Consider the following 20967-nt stretch of genomic DNA (forward strand, 5'->3'; position numbering starts at 1 on the left):
GGGTTCAAATTCTAGATTTATTCATCTGCTAGCTTTGCTACTTAACTAGGCTCTATTTCTACATCTATAAATTAAGAGCAGAAATGCTTTCTTGCTGACACAGCTGCTTAGCTGAGATGATGAGCATAAATGATCTAATCCAGTGCCTCTGTGAACTAGATTGGCTCTCAGTGCTCATTTTCCTTCATTCCCTTGGGAACTTTCTCTTTAAAAAGAACTTGCTCTTCTCCTTTCATAATGAACTTCTTAAAAACATTTGAACAGCCTCACTAGCTATACTCCAAGGATATTTGGGGTTTTGTTTTGGATGAAGATGTAAATATAGATCTCTTTCTGTAATTAATCTTCATATTTAGTTCTTCCACTTTTCCTTTGGAAACAAAACAGTCTGGTGGCTTATTCCTCAGTTGCCACTTTTCATCATTTTTCCTTTAGGGTACTCAGCAATTTTGGTGTCCCTCATCCTCTGCACAGTTACTCCTTGAACTTTTCTCTGAGTCTCCCACAACAATGTCAAAGTACTTTCTTCCTGCTAGGTGTAACACAGGCCAGAAAGAGCTTTCATTTTTTTGTCAGTTGGCTCTGTTCATTTTCCTGTCCTGTATTCACTAATTACCTTGGTTAGCTGTTCCCTCTTTAAAACTTAAGAATGCAAGGTTAAGGTGAAAACTGAATTACTGTGAACTTTCCCATCATGTTTGCTTTTAATCTTTTCTTCCTGTTTATAAAATTTTAAAGTAACACTGAAGTATAAACATATAAAGTGTAACTTCATTCTCCAGAGGAACTAACTACACTAATTAACAGTTTGGTGTCCTGCCAGACCTTTTCAGTGCCATATTTTAATAATCCATTATACACTTGCATATCCTATTCTTTGCCTTTCTTTTATACTTAGAAGTATATACTTCTGCACTAGACTTATATACTTATACTCTTTTATACTTATACTTTCTATTATACTTTTATAGTCCTTGCACATGTAAATTTGCTCTCTTCTTAATGGTTGCCTAATATTCCCTTTTACAGGATCTCTTATTGATTTACTATTCCTTTATAAGTAGACATTTGAGTTTTTGCTAATTTTCTTTGTTACTCTATCTAGTGCTACAATAAGCACTGTAGCATTGTATATATAATTTGCCTACTTTCTGTATTTCTTTAAAATAGGTTCTTACAAATGGAATGGCTAAGTCTCAGAGGGTGTATGTTCTACTTTTTTGATAGATGGATACTATTAAATTGTCCTCCAAAAAGATGTTAAGCCAGTTAACACCTCAGCAATGCTTGCATGAGACTGAATGCTTATTTTCTTACACCCTCCTCAATGCTGGATTTTCACTGTCTTTTCTGATGCATGAAAATATTACCTTGATCTCTTTTAGGATTTAAATTTTACATTTTTTTAATATGGAGATTAGATAATATTGGTTTTCTTTTCATTTAAACTTCACTTTCATAGATTTTGATTGCCATAGGAAATTGGCAATACCCTAGATCTTTTTGTTTTTTAAGTTCTTTCCCATCTTTCTCTACTCAGATGTCAGCCCCTCAGGCCTTCTTTAGCTTTACCTTACCTGATCACTTGCCCCCCCCCATTTTTTAATGCATCATCCTCCTTTATAGTAATGTAGAATTTTTATCACTTGAAAGTAATCTAGTGTATATATAGTGTATAAAATATTTGAAATGGTATCTTTTATGTTTACCTTCTGTTTCATGGAGGCAGACTTAATCCATCCTGTTTATTGCTATTTCTCCAGTGCCATGAATAGTGCCTGGCATATACTTTGTGTCATCCCTTGTTCACATAATTCTTATATTTACATCTCATAATAACTTGGAGCAGGGTGTAGGACGTATAGTTTCTCTTCGTTTTATATAGCTAAGCAGCTGAGACATGGGAAGCATATTAGCTAGATTTTAAATGGATAATCAGTGGATGATCTAGTTTTTAAAACCCTGGCTGACTTCTAATATTTTTCCTACTCTCATGCTCGAGATTTCTTATTCAGAAGTTCAGGAAGGGGGCGCCTGGGTGGCTCAGTGGGTTAAGCCGCTGCCTTCGGCTCAGGTCATGATCTCAGAGTCCTGGGATCGAGTCCCGCATCGGGCTCTCTGCTCAGCAGAGAGCCTGCTTCCCTCTCTCTCTCTCTGCCTGCCTCTCCATCTACTTGTGATTTCTCTCTGTCAAATAAATAAATAAAAATCTTTAAAAAAAAAAAAAAAAAAAAGAAGTTCAGGAAGGGACTTTCTTATTTTCATTACTCCTAGCAAAATCCTCAGTATCTCATTTATAGATATCCCATCTGAAATGTGCTTTAAAAATACACCATTTTGGGACACCTGGGTGACTCAGTTTGTTGAGCCTCTGCCTTTGGCTCAGGTCATAATCTCAAGCTCCTGGGATCCAGCCCTGAGTCCAGCTCCCTGCTCAGTAGGAAGTCTGCTCCTCCCTCTCTGTTTGCCCTTCTCCTCTGCTCGTGCTCACTCACTCTCTCTCTAAAATAAATAAATATCTTTTTTTAATAAGTTGTAAAGTTTATAAAATACATGTTTATATCTGATATGTGTTTATTGTGTTTCATTTTAATAGGCAAGAAAATAGCATATCATTGGTGAAAGCTTATTGGAATGAACTTTTTACTCTTGGTCTTGCCCAGTGTTGGCAAGTGATGAATGTGGCAACTATATTAGCAACATTTGTCAATTGTCTTCACAGTAGCCTGCAGCAGGGTAAGGAGCATCTTACTTACTTCCTTTTCCAGGATATAAGAGGGGACATGAGATTTATAAACTATGTTGTCATTAAAGTTCGATAGCTGATTAATGTTTTAGATACCAACAGCCTTTTACAAGAGATAACTTTTACATTTTGATGAATATACCCATTAATCACCCCAAAATATTTTCAAGTGAGGGTATAACAAAATTGAAGCAATTATATTTTAAGTGTGAGAGGCTGCTTCTCACTAGGTCCTGTGAATGTTTGCATATTTGGACATAAATACCAAAGAATCCAGGGTTAGTTTACATAGAGGTGATCAGATATTTTTAAATGTATACTTCCCACCAATTTTTATACTGCCTTTTTTTCACTATAGTCCTTTGAATCCTAACATAGGCTGATTTTTCTTTCTTTTAATCAGTTCATTGGGATATATTTTTTCACTAAATAGAGCAATCTTTACTCTTTTTCCTTTTCTTGATGCCATGGTGATTACAGCTTTAATTGAGGACAGGCAGTCATTGATTTTTAAGTGTTTAACTTTAATTTGGCTTGTGACTACCCATGAGCATGGGAGAACTGCTTTTTGAGTTTAGGAATAATTTACAAATTGGGAATCATGTTTTATTTCCTTAGCATGTCCCATTTCTCGTTGTTTTACATTATTTTAAAAATCATTTTCTTCCACTTGCTGTTTGAGGGCAGAAAAATCACCTTAAAATGTTATCAACAGTAGATCTGCTAGAAGGTAGAACTACATTCCATCTTATTTATGGGCTCCTTGTCTGGATTCATTTCTCATGAATTTGTAATGGGTTATATATAGCCTACTTCACTAAAGCTGTGGTTGACAAATCAGATTTGTTTTAAACATAACACAATAGATTTTAAAAGTTATCATACAACTTTATTATATTCAACTTTTCTTTGGTCTTGGTGGGGGTTTTTTTGCTCAATATTTTTTATTTTAGTAGTGTTGGTAAGTTTAAAAAATCTAGATGCTTTTGCTCATTTTTTTCAACCAGTTACAAGCTTAAATAGAATCTTGTTAACCAAAATTTGAGTCTTTTGTAGGCCGGTTTTTTAGGAGGTTATCTTTACAGCTTATCTTCTCAAGGATGTATCTTGAAACACATAATTTATTGGGGTTTTTATTTTGGGTTTTTTTTTCTAACTGCTTATTTTTTTTTTCTTAAATTGAGCAGTGTCTGAATATCACAGGTTTCATCTTTACATGTGGAGATAATGAATTTTAAACATTTACAGATTGGTTATATTCAAAGCTAGAAATTAAAAGGAAATATATTAGATAAACATAGTCATACATTTTAGCCAAAAACTAGAAGCTTTCATTTGTTTGTTTTTAATTAAAGATAAAATGTCAACAGAAAGAAGAAAATTGTTGATGGAGCACATCTTTAAACTACAGGAGTTCTGTAACAGCATGGTTAAACTTTGCATCGATGGATATGAATATGCCTACCTGAAGGCAATAGTCCTCTTCAGTCCAGGTATAGAAACATCTCCTTCTTATTCAAAACAGTGTTGGGGGCATCTCATACATTGCTGGTGGGAATGTGAAATGATGCACTGAAAGTGGAAACAACCCAAGTGTCCGTCAGCAAATGAGTAAACCAAATGTAATAGCTATACGCAGTGGAGTATCAGGCATAAAAAGGCATGAAATTCTGATACATGCTACACCGTGGTTGAAAACAGTATCCTAAGTGAAAGAAGCCAGTCACAAAAGACCACATTGGTTTTTTTAAGTGTTTTTTGTTTGTTTGTTTGTTTGTTTGTTTGTTTTAATGTATTTGACAGAGATCACAAGTAGGCAGAGAAGCAGGCAGAAAGAGAGGAGGAAGCAGGCTCCCTGCTGAGCAGAGAGCCTGATGCAGGGCTGGATCTCAGGACCCTGGGATCATGACCTGAGCCGAAGGCAGAGGCTTTAACCCACTGAGCCACCCAGGCCTCCCTCAAAAGGCCACATTTTATATGATTCCATTTATATGACATGTCTGGAATAGGCAAATCTGTGGAAACATAAACTAGATTAGTGGCTACCAGGGACTAAGGAGGGGGAGCATGGGAAGTGACTGCCAGTGGATGCAGTTTCTCTTGGGGTGACAAAGTGTTCTAAAATTCAGTTGTAGTGATGGTTGCACAGCTGTGAATCTATGAAAAACTATTGAATTATACACTTTATATCAGTGAAATTTATGGATATTAGACATTGATCTAAATATGAAAAGGAAAGTTGAAGAAATTGAAATGACAAAATTATGTTCACATTTGAGTTCTTAGACATATTTTGGTGTAGGCATCATTAAAAGGCAAATGAAAGCTGAGTATTGGTTTGTTAATGGCTTAAACTTCTAAACATCTTATTAGAGTTACCAACAAATAGAAAAATGTCTCTTATTTTCCTGCCAGTTTCTAGCTTTCACATACAGTAAAATGACAAGTAAGCTCAGTGATCAATTTATGAATAAGAAAAATTGACTGTTCTTTTAGAGCCTGTATTTTTTATTTTGATATGTATTTCTATTCCTGTGCATCATAGTAAAATTATTTGAGGAGAGCTGCTTCTTAAACTTGGTGATACTAATATGACAGTTAAACCTTTTTTTTCTGTTTCTTACGATGTTTCATGTACGTTAATAACATGTATTTCCATTTTAATTACAACCAATTTGTCATCTTCATTTTCTTAAAATTGAAAGAATATAGATGTGATTTAATGTAACTTTATTTTATTAAATAGTCCCAATATTTTCTTTTTATTTTTATTCTCTTTCGAGCAGAGCTTTCCATGTTTTTTAATATTGCCTAAGTTAGGCATAATTTTATTGAAGTCCTCTTAATAGTCCCATTTTTGTGAAATTTTATAGTGACTATTAAAATATTTATATAGATTATTTCATGTTTATTTGTACAGTTTTTCTGGTAGTGATACTGTCTATTCTTTGATAATTCTGGAAGTATCTTTTTGCCTAACAGTGATGGGGAGGTTCTTAATGAAAAAAATAGTGTAGAATATAATCTGCAAAATTTTCACTGGATTAAAAATGCTTTTTTTTTTTTTTAAGATTTTTTTATTTATTTGTCAGAGAGAGAGAGAGGGAGAGAGAGCGAACACAGGCAGACAGAATGGCAGGCAGAGGCAGAGGGAGAAGCAGACTCCCTGCCGAGCAAGGAGCCCGATGTGGGACTTGATCCCAGGACGCTGGGATCATGACCCGAGCCGAAGGCAGCTGCTTAACCAACTGAGCCACCCAGGCGTCCCAAAAATGCTTTTTTAACTAAGCTAAGTCATTTTATTTTTTGTTCCTGTTGAAGAAGCCAAATGATCAAACTCCTTTCCATGACTTTTGGAATAGAGAAGAGTATTTATTTTAGTAGAAACAAAATATCTCATTTACTGACATTTTAGAATATGTATATGAGGCAGAATAGTTAGAAGGGTTAAAGTACATGGGCCCTTGGGTGGCTTAGTCAGTTAAGTGTCTGCCTTCATCTCAGCTCACGTCATGATCCTGGGGTCCTGGGATAGAGCCCTGTATCAGGCTCCCTGCTCAGCTGGGAGTTTGTTTCTCCCTCTGCCCTTTTCCCCACTCATACACTTCTATCTCTCTTTCCCTCTCAAATAAATAAAATCTTTTTTTTTTAAGATTTTATTTATTTGACAGAGAGACAGAGAGATCACAGGTAGGCAGAGAGGTAGGCAGAGAGAGGTGGCGGAAGAAGGCTCCCCGCCAAGCAGAGTGCCGGACGCGGGGCTTGATTCCAGGACCCTGGGATCATGCATGACCTGAGCCGAAGGGAGAGGCCCCAACCCACCGAGCCACCCAGGCGCCCCCAAATAAATAAAATCTTTTAAAAAATAAAAAATAATAATTTTTTTTTAAAAGGGTTTAAAGTACAGTGTCTGGCATTTAGTAGGTGGGTTACTAAATGTATTTGTGGAGTGAGAGAACCACGCATAGGATAGCGCTTTTTTCCTCTTTGACTGAGTTGTTCTTTCCACCCCCTTCTGTCTCATGCCTTTCTGCCTTATTAAATGAGCATTCGGAACTAGGGTAACAATATATTCTTTAATGTTTCAGATCATCCAGGCCTAGAAAATATGGAACAAATTGAGAAATTTCAAGAAAAGGCATATGTGGAATTCCAAGATTATATAACCAAAACATATCCAGATGACACCTACAGGTATCTAAAAGTTAAATACTGTTTAATTAAATCCATCTTAAAAATTTTTTGTAAATCATTTCATTATTTCCCATTCCAAGAGTAAATCAGTGTTTTAGTCAGCCTGGACCTTTGAAGTAGCTAATCCTGGGGCGCCTGGGTGGCTCAGTGGGTTAAAGCCTCTGCCTTCGGCTCAGGTCACGATCCTAGGGTCCTGGGATTGAGCCCCGCATCGGGCTCTCTGCTCAGCAGCGAGCCTGCTTTTCCCTCTCTCTGCCTGCCTCTCTGCCTACTTGTGATTCGTGTCTGTCAAATAAATAAATAAAATCTTTTTAAAAAAAAGGTTGGAGGCACCTGGGTGGCTCAGTGGGCTAAAGCCTCTGCTTACGGCTCAGGTCATGATCCCAAAGTCTTGGGATCGAGCCCCGCATTCGGCTCTCTGCTCAGCAGGGAGCCTGCTTTCCTTCCTCTCTCTTTGCCTGCCTCTCTGCCTACTTGTGTCAAATAAATAAATAAATCTTTTTTTTTTTAAAGAAAGGTGACTTAATCCTGTTTTCAGTTGGTCACAAGTGTTAGGGTACAAGGCCTTAGAATACAAGAAGGATACAGACACCAGGCTTTTCAGAAAGTTGTTTTTTGTTGTTATTGTTTATTTTGTTATGATTGTTCTCAGTGTTTTAAAGTTTCAAAAAATGTTTTATACCTCATTGTACAAACAAATATACTATTTAAATTTTTCCTCCTTCTTGGCATATAGCTGTTGGCTAACCTCTGTTCCAGTAGGTTCCAGGTACTTTGATCTCTGAAGCTCTCCCAGTTTCTTACATTCTGATTTATTTAAAAATAATAAATTATCTTTGGATGGCAGTTTTCAACGTATACCTTATGAAGGGTATGGTTTTGCCTTTAAGATCCTCAGTAGTACAGAAACTGGCAGGAATTGTTTCATTAATCTTTACCACAACAGAGAGACAAGGAGTAAGTAAGTGGCTAACACGCATTCACATAGGTAGAGGGGTAGTTGAGTCAAGATTTAAACCCAGTGTTTCCTGATTCCGTATTCAGTTCCTGTCTTCCCAGTAATAACTATTGCCTGTTTGACCATTTCCATTTGTTCTTTGATCACGATTGAGCCCTGTGTACTAATAACACAAAACATTGCTGCTCCTAAAACCTCAACTAAATCTCTAAGCCATTCTTAAATGTATAATTTGATATGTGTTTCAGTAACTTAGTTCCATGGTGGGGTGCCAGAGTGGCTTAGTTGGTTGAGCGTCCAACTCTTGATTTCAGCTCAGATCGTGATCCTCAGGGTAGTGGGATGGGTCTTTGTTGGGCTCCAAGCTCAGTGGGGAGTCTTGAGATTCTCTCTCTCTCTCCCCCCCCGGCCCCCACCCTGCACTTGTTTGCACATGCGCTCTAAAATAAATAAATCTTTTTAAAAAATAAATAAATAATTTAGTGGTCTCATGGTCCATACGGCCAAGTGGAGACAACACAGTGTAGCAGTTAAGAGAAAAGCTTTGCTATGAAGTCTGCCAGGCTCCATTTATTTCCAGATGATTGTTGTATCCTCTAAGGCTTAAGAGTACTTGAGTTTTTCAGTAACTTCTGAAAATTAGATCTTTATTAAAGTAGACCACAACCAATATACATGCAGAAACTACTCCTATTTTTCCACTAAATCTCTTTTGGATTTACACCCCTGTTTTTCCTTCCCCTTTTTAGGTTGTCTAGGCTACTACTCAGATTGCCTGCTTTGAGACTGATGAATGCTACCATCACTGAAGAATTGTTTTTCAAAGGTCTCATTGGCAATGTACGAATTGACAGTGTCATCCCACATATTTTAAAAATGGAGCCTGCAGATTATAACTCACAAATCATCGGTCACAGCATTTGAAGACTGTGTCATTAGTATAAACTTACTGTTGTTTCCCAGAACACAAGAAGACACCAAATTGAACTCATTCCTTCCAGGGTATTGGGAAATTTTGATTTTAAAGAGTAACCAAAAACCCAAAGTGTTTTTATTTTAACTTCTTAAGAATTTTTGATGTGACTGGGCAGGTGGCAGGAATTAGAATTTCCCTTCCTGTCTTATTTAAATGAATAAGAAATACTATGAATTTATTCTTGGTTAAGATGACACCCTAAGCTATCACTTCTTGGCATCTAAACTAAGATCACTCGTTATATTTTATCTTATAAAACAAATAAATTAGTCTTTTTTTTTTCCAGAATTGTGTTCTATTCATGTTTTTCATTATGAACTAGTACAGACACTTAATCTTCAGAAATCCTTAAGGAGGATTTCCCGGCATTTCTTCCATAATATAATCTGTTTTAATTACCACGTAAAAGATTATTTTATGCTCAATGGTATAATGATAACATTAAAACCATAGGAAATAATAATTGAAAACATATATATATTTTTTGCCTTTTGTAAATACTATGGCACCCTTAGCATATACCACTCTCATTGCTGGCAATGAGACATAAGCCTACGTGATTTCAAGACTTATTTTTAGTGTTGTATATTATTAGTTACAAGCACTTTTTATTTATGTATGTAGCAGAAGATTGTTTTTGAGAATGAGATAGGGTTCCTGTTTTAAAAATTTTGGTTTACTGCTGTGTTTTAAAAGTTGTAGAGCCTGAGCCCATAATGTTTCAGTATTTTAAAATACATATTGTTGCTCTTCCATTCCACAAAAAGCTTTGGACTTCTCTCCCTCTTTTCTGATCTGCATTAGAACTTCCTGACCCTTCAATGAGTTTTAGCTCTTTTCTTTGAGGTCGTTGGAAATAAGCAATTTGTTAAATAATGGATTTATCATAGCCAGTCTGTGTTTTCAAGGTGAGTTAAACAATCATTTTAAAGCAAATTGATAATTTTTAAAAATTAAAGTTTTTTTTAATATGTAAAGGAATATGCACTGATGTCTCACTGTAAGCGGGGAGAGCTGTTTTAACAGTAGTATACATCAGCCTGCAGCCTTGTTTCCACAGCAGAACCATTTTAGACTCCTTGGATGCCTTCCACAATAATGTTTTCCTTAGCAAACCTGAGACTGTTAAATCGTTCTTTGCTCTGATTGTCATGATGAATTATTTTGGTATGTCTGTGTGTTGTTTAAAAAAAAAAAAATGGAGATTTTATTGCACTCAGAGTACACTTTTTATAAAGATTTTTGCATTAGAAAAGCTTAATTTAGGGTAGGGTGTGGATTTTACTAATTGCTACTTTAATAGTAAATCAGAAGTTTAAAGTACCAACTTAGAGTCTTTACCAACTTATTAAGGGAAACTTTTTCCCTATTGAAAATGTGATTTTTGTCAACAGGTTTATTTATAACTATCAACTGGAAAAAACTACATTTTACAAAATAATTAAAATGGAAAAATCAGTAGGTTTATATCTTTATAAACCCAATGAAGTAAGCCAAGGATTCAGGAAAATAATTCTTTAAAATAATGTACTAATGGTTAATTAAGATACATGTTCCTTTCAGGTATTTTTCCTGATTAAATTTGTGGTTATATTTGGAAGTGTTTTTAAAGCTATATTAAAATGTGACTTACACTAAAAATGTCCATTTATTTGATTTCAGAGTCCTGTCTGTTCAGTATTTGGTCATCCATTTGTTCTATTGTTATGAAATCTCTAACAGGATTTATTAACTAGGAAGGGAAATGCATGGAAAACATTTCCATACCAATATTTTGGGATTATTTACAATTCAGTTTGAAGAATTTCTGCTAAAACTGCAGACTGACTATTAATTTATATTCTGTCTCCTGAAATTTCAGTAAAATAACAGGAAAGTATAACCACACAATGATAAATGAAAGAGGAAACAAGAAATCAAAGGGTAAGAGAATTCAGTAAGTTCTTGGAAAAACAAAATGCAGGTAGAGAAAGACTAACTGACTTATTAGCAGAGCCAGAACCCAGGACACTCTGAGTGCCTGCAAAAGGCAGTTAGTTCAGTGAGAGAGGCAGTACCCCCAGAAAAGATGCTCACTACTGGGGAGAACTGGTGCTTGTATTCAGAGATGATGCTTGGGATGTTTAAGAAAATGAATAAAAATGGTTGCAAGTTTGTGTACAAAATCCTTGAATTACCTTTTCCTGCCCTTTCTTAAGGTGGCTGACCACTTTTTGTCCTTCTGCCTTTTTGATCAGAAGGCCAGAGGTTAATTCTCTTGAGCAGCTGAACTGGAAGGTCAGACTTAACAGGGCACCAGAAATAACAGAAAGCCTGGGTTAGATGTGTATAGGGTTGAAAATACGGGCTAAGTGAAAATCTGCATTCTCAGTGTGGGCTCGGTAATCATGTTCGAACGATGCTGGCCATGGGTATAAGCTTCTCGGCCAGGGTTTTTTTTTCTTCAGAGAAATTAATTGGCCTTAGAGAAAAGATGTCCAGATACTCACTTTTCATTGTATCTTGGTGAAAAGCCTGCTTGTCACTTTATCATTCTTCAGAGAAGCCCACTAATTTCACGTCATAGAAGTATACATTGGGTTTCTGTTCAACTCTTTATTGCCTACTATTAAATATGAACTTAAAACCAAGATCACCAGATAATTGAGGAAAATCTCCAATTTATAAGAGATCAGACGTTGTTAGGACTGAGAGGAGGCAGATATAATCCAGGGATCAGAAAAATATCCACCCCCAAAGGTAATTAACATTTAGAAAGAAAGCAGACCTTGTGTCCATTAAATGAGAACAGGGTGCTTTGGGGATTTTTTTGTTTGTTTGTTTCAAATTTTTAGTTAAATTCTAGTTAGTTGACATACAGTATTGGTTTCAGGAGTAGAATTCAGTGGTCCATCACTTACATACAACACTCAGTGCTCATCACAAGTGCCCTCCTTAATACCCATCCCCCATCCAGTCCCTCTCCCATCTACCCCCCTCTATCAACCCTCAGTTTGTTCTCTACCATTAAGAGTCTCTTGTACTTTGTTTCCCTCTTTTTCCCCCATCCCATATGGTCATCTGTTTTGTTTCTTAAATTCCACATATGAGTGAGGTGATATGGTATTTATCTTTCTCTGGCTGACTTACTTCACTTTAGCATAATACACTAGCTCTATACATGTCATTACAAGTGCCAGGATTTCATCCTTTTTGATGATCTTCTTTATCCATTCATCGTCGATGGACATTTGGGCTCTTTCCATAGTTTGCCTATTGTTGATAATGACACTATAAACATTGGAGTGCCTGTACCCCTTCAAATCTGTGTTTTTGTATCCTTTGGGTAAATACCTACTAGGGCAATTGCCAGATCCTGGGGTAGTTCTATTTTTAACTTTAGAGGACACTCGCCAGAGTGGCTGCACCAGTTTGCATTCCCACCAACAGTGTAAGAGGGTTCCCCTTTTTCTATATCCTCACCAACACCTCTTGTTTCCTCTGTTTCTTTAAGCCATTCTGACAGGTGTGAGGTCCTATATCATGATTTTGATTTGTATTTCCCTGATGATGAGTGATGTTGAGCATTTTTTCGTGTGTCTCTTAACTATCTGGATGTCTTCTGTCCATTTCTTAACTGGATTATTTGTTTTTTGGGTGTTGAGTTTGATAAGGTCTTTATAAATTTTGGATACTAACCCTTTATCAGATACTTTATTTGCAAATATCTTCTCTCATTCCATAGGCTGCCTTTTAGTATTGTTGATTGTTTACTTGGCTGTGCAGAAACTTTTTATCTTGAAGTCCCAGCATTATTACTTTTGTTTCTTGCCTCTGGCAACATGTCTTGTAAGAAGTTACTTTGGTTCTCTTCTAGGATTTTGATTGTTTCCTGTCTCGTATTTAGGTCTTTTATCCATTTTGAATTTATTTTTGATAGTATGGTATAAGAAAGTGGTCAGTTTCATTCTTCTGCATGTTGCTGCCCAGTTTTCCCAACACCATTTGTGGAAGAGAGATTCTTTTTCCATTGGATATTCTTTCCTGCTTTGTCAAAGATTAGTCGACCTTATAGGAGGCTTTCAAAAGGGATATTGGGAGCAAGGAACTGTCCTTGGAAATTAAAAATATTAGCCAAACTGTATGGTCATCAGTGCTTACTCCCATGGGAATAAGGAAGATGAGGAGGAGGAGGAACAGGGGGAGGAAGAGGACAGAATGGGGAAGTGGGAGAACTGAGGGAGGAGAAAGTACTTTTAAATACTCCCCTTTTTATTACTTTGCCTCTGCTTCTATGGAAAATCATACTTTGATAGCCTAAAAATGACCATTTTATTATTGTCAGATCCTTTCTTATGGGAGAGGGATTATTTATGATGTTTAGGTTTAGAATAAAATATGGGCCAAATGTCAGTTTTGCTGTGTGCCTTATCTGCATTGTCCTGCCAGGATATCTTTCTGTAGAATCACAGTAAATGGAACCATTTTGTATTGTGTGTTGTATTTTATGGGGCTTGCAAAACTTATTTTGATAAGTATTTTGATGTTGAGCATTTTTTCGTGTGTCTCTTAACTATCTGGATGTCTTCTGTCCATTTCTTAACTGGATTATTTGTTTTTTGGGTGTTGAGTTTGATAAGTTTGAAAAAAAAAAAGAAAACATAGTTCCTAATAGGAAAGAAAAATGTTAGCCACAGCAATTTATTAGAAGAATTGGAAGTTGTTGAAGAACTCCCCCTGAGAACATAACCAGAAGGTAAGGAAATAAAGAAGAAAAAATAAAATTAGAAAATTAAATCAGGAGGTCTAACATTTTAGTAGCTGGAGTTTAAGAGAACAGAAAAGACTTGAGGTAAGGAAATTATTAAATAATACAAGAAAAGTTACATAAAAGGACATGTGTCTCTAGGTTGAAAGGAGCCACTCTTTTTTTTAAAGATTTATTTATTTATTTGAGAGAGAGCCCACATGGAGTGGTGGGAGGGGCAGAGGGAAAGAAAGACTCTCAAGCAGACTCCCCACTGAGTGCGGAGCCCCATGTCGGGCTGGATCCCAGGACTCCGAGACCAAGACCAGAGCCACCCATGCGCCCCAAGGATCCACACTTTATTTTTTTTTTTTAAGATTTTATTTATTTATTTATTTGACAGAGAAAGATCACAAGTAGGCAGAGAGGCAGGCAGAGAGAGAGAGGAGAAAGCAGGCTCCCTGCCGAGCAGAGAGCCCGATGCGGGGCTTGATCTCAGGACCCTGAGATCATGACCTGAGTCGAAGGCAGCGGCTTAACCCACTGAGCCACCCAGGCGCCCCAGGATCTACACTTTAAATGAAAAAAGATTCATATGTCTTAAAATCAGAACAATATAGTCAAAGAGAAGATACTATTCCGCTGCTTTTTGCAATATAGTGGAATAGTTCATCTGCAGGCCTTTTTTTTCATTGCTGGGCTCGTAAGTTTAGTGTGAGTTCTCAAGGAAGGGTAAGGTTGGTGCAGATCATGAAATTCCTCAAACCCCTGGTCCTGGCAGAAGCAAATATATCTTCTCTGGAGAAAATATCCATAATTTAGATCAGAAGTTGGCACACCTTTTTTTTTTTTTTTTTAATATTTTTATTTGTTAGAGAGAGCCCAAGCAGGGGGAGAAGCGGTCTCCTTGCTGAGCAAGGATCCCGACATAGAACTCGATCCCAGGATCCTGGGATCATGACCTGAGCCAAAGGCAGATGCTTAACTGACTGAGCCACCCAGGCATCCCCAGAAGTTGGCACGCTTTTTGGTAAAGGGCAGGAGGTAATTTTTTTTCTTTTTACTTTTGGGCCATCCAATGCCTGTGGCAACTACTCAACTCCACTGTTGTGGTGCAAAGGAGCTATAAACAGTACATAACAATGGGCCTGGCTGTGGTCTGGTAGAACAAATACAAAAGCAGGTAATGGACTGAATTTGACCCTAGGGACATAGTTTCCTGGTCTCTAATTTAAGACCTCAAGACTGTCTCAGATTAAGCTCACCCGTATATGAGCTCACAAAATTATTAAACTCACAAAGAAGCCACTTGAATGAGTCTGAAATAAACAACACATAAAAAGACTCCGAAATACAGTATGAGATACAGAAATTGTCACATCCAGATTATAAAGGTACATAATAGTTTTTAAGGAAAAAAATGTAATCAAAAAGTAATAAGAAATAGGAACAGCAGAAAAGATGAAATTTTAAGAACAAACCAAAACAACATTTAGAAATAAAAAACTAAAAAAAAAAAATTAAGATTTTACTTATTTTAAAGACAGCCGACAAGCAGAAGGAAAGGGGAAGCAGACTCCCTCCTGAGCGCAGAGCCAAACACAGAACTGATCCCCAGGACCCCGAGATCTCAGTCAGATGCTTAACCGACTGAGCCACCCAGGCACCCCAAAAAACTTACTGAAATTTTAAAAATCTCTCCATGGTGGAAGATATGCTGACAACACATACATTTAATTCTAACTCCCTCCTTAAATGTCATTAAAACAGTCAAAAAATTATCTCAAAGAAAAAAATGAGAAATAAATGTTTCAAAGTTCTAGAAGCTGGAAAACACATAAGGTGAGTGATGGTCCTCTTAGCAAACGTGAGAAAGTTGTCTTAGCCTGCAGTGGGGGAAGCTGAGGATAAGCCTGACTGGCACCGCAGATCCTCCAGAATGCTCTCAGATTACAACACCTGCTTTGGAAGGGGATATAAAGGGACTTAAGTCTGTTAAGGAGGCAGGTATGTACTAGAATGATAAAATTTGAAAGTCTGGGGATACCAAGTATATAGTACATGGAACAGGATGTGTGTTGAAGATGGGAGTGTCTATTGATACAACCATCTCCCAAAAGTAATTTTACATTACATAGTAAATATAATGTGCACAAATCTGTTTTATCCTAGAACACATTAGTGAACACACTAATGCTTCCACAAGCCTTGGCTTGAAACTCAACAATTTTTTCTTTTCCTCATTCTTGACGCCTCCTCCTTCCCTTGTTTTTCCGTAGAATCCTTTGTTCCAGGAACTCAGTTATCTACATTGACATCTTTGCTGACCTCAGTGTATACTTAGTAATGAGAGTCAGATGGCCAGCACTGGCACTGGTCACAAGACCACCTTGGGAAGACATGACTAAATGTGGCTGGACCAGATTCCTCTCAAAACCACCCAGGGGGGCCCTGAATGGCTCAGTTGGTCACGTGTCTGCCTTCTGGTCATATCCCAGGGTCAGGCCTTTTCCTCCTCCCCATAACCCGCTTGTGCTCTCTCACTCTCTCTGTCAAATAAATAAACAAAATCTTTAAAAACGGGGGCCTGGGTGGCTCAGTCCCTTAAGCATCTGCCTTCAGCTCAGGTCATGATCCAGGGGTCCTGGGATCGAGCCCCACATTGGGCTCCCTGCTCAGTGGGAAGCCTGTTTTTCCTTCTCCCACTCCCACTGCTTGTGTTCCCTCTCTTGCTCTGTCTCTCTCTGTCAAATAAATAAAATAAAATCTTTTTTAAAAATCTTTAAAAACAAAACCCCCAGGACGCCTGGGTGGCTCAGTTGGTTAAGCGGCTGCCTTCGGCTCGGGTCATGATCCCAGCGTCCTGGGATCGAGTCCCACATCGGGCTCCTTGCTTGGCAGGGAGCCTGCTTCTCCCTCTGCCTCTGCCTGCCACTCTGTCTGCCTGTGCTTGCTCTCGCTTCTCTCTCTATGACAAATAAATAAAATAAAATAAATCTTAAAAACAAAACCCCCAAAACCTCCCAGATCCTATAATTTTCCTATAAAACCCTTCAGCCTTTTACCCTGGGCAGGTCTGCAGTTTCGAAGGCATTAGACTGCTGCGGCCTCCTTTACCCAGCAAAGTAAGAAAACAAGCATTCTCTTCATCTCCAAGTTCTGTCTTCATGTTATGCTTTGGCTCTGGAGCACAGAGGTTGGTTTTTGACAACAGGTGGCTTATAGACAACAAACATTTATTTCTCACGGTTCTGGAAGCTGAAAGTCCAAGATCAGGATGCCAGTGTGATCAAGTTCTGGTGACTTCTTGACTGTGGGTTGCAGGCTGCTCACTTCTGCAGCGTCCTCAGATGATGGAAAGAGCTAAGGATCTCTCTGGATCCTCTTTTAGAGGCACTAATCCCATTCACCAAGGTGCCACCCTTATGACTTAAACAGCTCCCAAAGCCCCAACCTACTATATCACCTTTGAGGATTAGGATTTCAATGTGAATTTGGGGGAGGGAGGACACATTCAGACCACAGCACTCAGAAATCAACATCATTGGGGCATATGGGGCCTCAGTCCTCTAAGCACCCATCTCTTGATTTCGGTTCAGGTCACAATCTCAGGGTCCTGGGATCCCTGATCCCCACATCAGGCTCTGCGTTCATCGGAGAGTGAGATTCTCTCTCTCCCTCTCTCTTTGCCCTTCCCCCTGCTGTCATGCAATCATGTTCTTTCTCTCTCTAAAATAATAATCTTAAAAAATAAAGAAAAGAAAGAGAAACTAAGCATCATTGCTTCTTCATTGAGATACACATAAAGGCCTCTCAAATTTAGAGAAAGATAAAGTTTACTTATTTTTTTTTAAAGATTTTATTTATTTATTTGACAGAGAGAGATCACAAGTAGGCAGAGAGGCAGGCAGAGAGAGAGAGAGAGAGAGAGAGAGAGAGGGAAGCAGGCTCCCTGCTGAGCAGAGAGCCCGATGCGGGACTCGATCCCAGGACCCTGAGATCATGACCTGAGCCGAAGGCAGCGGCTTAACCCACTGAGCCACCTAGGCGCCCCAAGTATACTTATTTTAAAGATTTATTTATTTGAGAGAGAGTGCACATGTGTGCAAGGGGAGGGAAGGGCAGAGGGAGAGAATCTTCAAGCAGACTCCTGGCAGAGCACAAAATCCAAGTTGGGGCTTAGTCCCCAACTCATGAGATCATGACCTGAGTGGAAACCAAGAGCTGAAGGCTTAACCCACTGAGCCACCCAAATGTCCCTAAACTATACTTCTTGATGGGAGAGTGGCAAAATTCTGGAACAGTGTAGGCAACCAGAATTTTTTTGTGGCCATTTTTGGAAAACAATCTGTCAGAGATAGTATTCTCTTAGGCTCAGCTGTAGACTCTTAAGATTAACTATATACATATGTATATATATGTATATAATATATACTTATATATATTTATACATGCATTTATATATATACTTATTTCACAATATTTGATAGAAAATAATCCTTAAATGGAAAAAATTAGATGATCTTAGACCCTCAGATTGCCACAGGTCCTTGTATCTAGAACCTTCCAAGGTTGTAAGCACAAATTGGCCCTGAAATAGGTATGCACAAGAAAAATCAGTAGACTGTATTAGGAGAATGAAACATGAGTGTGTGTGGGGGTGGGTGTTGTTAAAGAAATAAATCCTCCTCTCTATGTTGGGAAGTCAGATAATACCTATTTTTTTTTTTAATTCTAGAAATAAGGATGTAAGCTAGGATTATGTTAGTGAATACCAAAATAAGCAGCTCAAAGGTTGAAACAATTCCCCAACTGATTTGGGGAGTTGGAAATCAGATCAGGAAGCAGACCTATGCGATTCTTTCAACCAGGTATGTATACTCAGTGTATTATATTTTAAAAAAGAAAAAAAAGGAAGAGCTAAATAAGTTAGATTGCTAAAGACAGAATTAAGATTTCTGGCAATATTTTTGTTCACATGACGACAGTATTATCTGAATGGATTCTGCATGTGCCTTTAGGTTTCTTTGGCTCTGTAATAATAATACTAATATCAACTTAGTGACAAAGACCAGAACCTGGTACTATGACAAAAGAGCAACCAGAGATCAAGAAAGAATCCTTGAAATCAAAGAGAATAATGTTGAAATGGAAAAAAAAAATCTATCAAGACCGTATGGACTGTACCCTCATGGGGAACAAATGAGTAGACAGATACATAAAGGTAAAGTGGTTCAGAATGTAAAATGCAAAGGTAGAAATGGAAGATATGCAGGTAAAATTTAAAAATGCAGAAGATAAATCCAGAAGGACAAATGTTCACCTAATATCCAGATTCCAGACATGGAGAGGGGGAAATTATCAAAAGAACAATTTCTACAAATAACAAAGACTCATCTCCAAATTTAAAGATGGTGTTGAATTCCAACAAGGATCAACGAGAAAAAGACCAAGATAAGTCCAAACGAAGTTTCAGAACTTTAAAAACAAACAGAGAAACCTGAGAAACAAGTTTCTTACAAAGGAATAAATCTAGTTGACCCTTGAACAACACAGGTTTGAACTGCATGGGTCCACTTAAATGCCAGTTTGTTTTTTTTTTACAATACAGTACTGTAAATTTATTTTCCTTATGATTTTCTTAATATTTTCTTTTCTCTAGCTCAGTTTATTGTAAGAATAAAGTATATAATACATGCAATGTACAAAACTTGTGTTAACTGGCTGTTTATGTCATCGGTAAGGCTTCTGGTAAACAGGTTATTCGTAGTTAAGTTTTCAGGGAGTCGAAAGTTATACGTGGATTTTCAACTGCATTGGGTGTGGTCAGTGCCTCTAACCCCTGTGTTGGTCCAAGGTCAACTGCATTTGATTGGCAGAAAGATTTTTATCAACAATATTAGATATTAGAGGGTAATGGAGCAATATATTCCATGTCATAGAATTCGTTTGAGCTTAGAAGTCTATGTCCCTGCAAATAATCAGTCAAGAGGGAAATTTAAAAAAAAAAAAAAGTGGGGGGGGGATTTATTTCCTACACACATCTAAAAAAAAAAAAAAAAGCCTCAAGAAGGTACTCTACCAAAACAAATACAAACAAAACAGAAACAAGTGAACAAATGACAGAAATCCAAGAAAGAAAAATATGCAGGATCCAAGACTCATTCATATAGAAGCATGAATAATAATAGCTGTTCATCAGGTCTAAAGACAATTGATTAAAATTGTAACAGGAAATCAAAGAAGTCTGAAAAATTTATTCAAGAAGACATATGCTTCTTCTATTATTAAGAAGTAATTTATTCAACTAATGTTTTTGGAATACTTATAATTATACCAGGCACTGGATTAGTATCTTATGTACCTTCTCCTATTTAATCCTCACAATGGTTCCATAATGTACGTAATATTATTAACCATATTTTACAAATGAGTAAACTGAGACTAAGCAACTTGCCCAATATAGCTATTAAGTGACAGAGCTGAGATTTGAACAGGAAAAAATCCTAGGGAGGGGCTTAAAGAAATGGCTGCTGGTAGCAGGTCTAGAGCAGAAAACACAGGATATGCTGGGGATCCATCCAAAAGATTGAAAAACAATCTGGAAGAGATATCTGTACTCTCATGTTTATTGCAGCATTATTTACATTAGCCAAGAGGTAGAAGCAACCTAAAATGTCTGAAATGTCCACCAAAAGATGAATGGATGAAGAAAATGTGACATATACATACAATAGAATATTAGCCTTTAAAAAGAAGGAAATCCTGTCATACGCCATAACATGGATAAAACTTAAGGACATTTTGCTAAGTAAAATAAGCTAGTTTTTGCTAGTGCAAAAAGACAAGTACTACATGATTCCACTTACAGCAACTAACCGAAGTAACCAGCCTTAGAAACAGAAACTAGAATGGTGGTTGCTGGGGGTTGGAGACAGAGGGAAAGGGGAGTTGTTCAGTGCATATAGGGTTTTAGTTTTGCAAGATGAAAAGGCTCTAGACATCTGGTGTATAACAATGCGTGTATAGCTAACACTACTATACACTTAAGAATGGTTAGGATAGTACATTTTATGTTGTGTTTTTTGCTACAAAAGAAAAAAAAAGATGCTAGGGAACCAACTTGTAATTTTGAGTACTTAAATAAAAGAGAACCAAGCACCTATCCTGCCTTTCCTGTATGCAGTAGATCAGGAACCAGATAGTTGAAGGGACATGTCTCTTTATAAAAGAATTGTGGCTAATGAAGAAAAAATGAAATTATTTAGGCAATGCTCACCAATGTCTGCTAAAAATTACAAAAAGTGAAACAGACACTATGTATACTTCCTGATGGAAAGATATCAGCACCTATAAAATATACCTAA

At 37.3% G+C, this 20967-nt stretch overlaps 1 protein-coding gene across 5 annotated transcripts in view; it reads left to right on the plus strand.

Annotated features, from left to right (window-relative positions):
- The window catches only part of NR2C1 (nuclear receptor subfamily 2 group C member 1), a 44699-nt gene extending 35537 nt beyond the window's left edge, over window positions 1-9162 (plus strand). For 3 of the 5 annotated variants that reach the window (XM_032346740.1, XM_032346741.1, XM_032346744.1), the window contains exons 11-15: window positions 2597-2736; window positions 4102-4239; window positions 6835-6940; window positions 7677-7709; window positions 8648-9162. In XM_032346740.1, the coding sequence (XP_032202631.1) occupies window positions 2597-2736; window positions 4102-4239; window positions 6835-6940; window positions 7677-7709; window positions 8648-8822 (592 nt within the window). In that variant the 3' untranslated portion in view covers window positions 8823-9162. The remainder of the gene's footprint in view (window positions 1-2596; window positions 2737-4101; window positions 4240-6834; window positions 6941-7676; window positions 7710-8647) is intronic. The other 2 variants (XM_032346742.1, XM_032346743.1) reach the window with 2 other exon arrangements.
- Window positions 9163-20967: the final 11805 nt, after the last annotated feature.

This window comes from Mustela erminea, chromosome 6 (genome assembly GCF_009829155.1).
Source record: "Mustela erminea isolate mMusErm1 chromosome 6, mMusErm1.Pri, whole genome shotgun sequence".
NCBI lineage: Eukaryota > Metazoa > Chordata > Mammalia > Carnivora > Mustelidae > Mustela > Mustela erminea.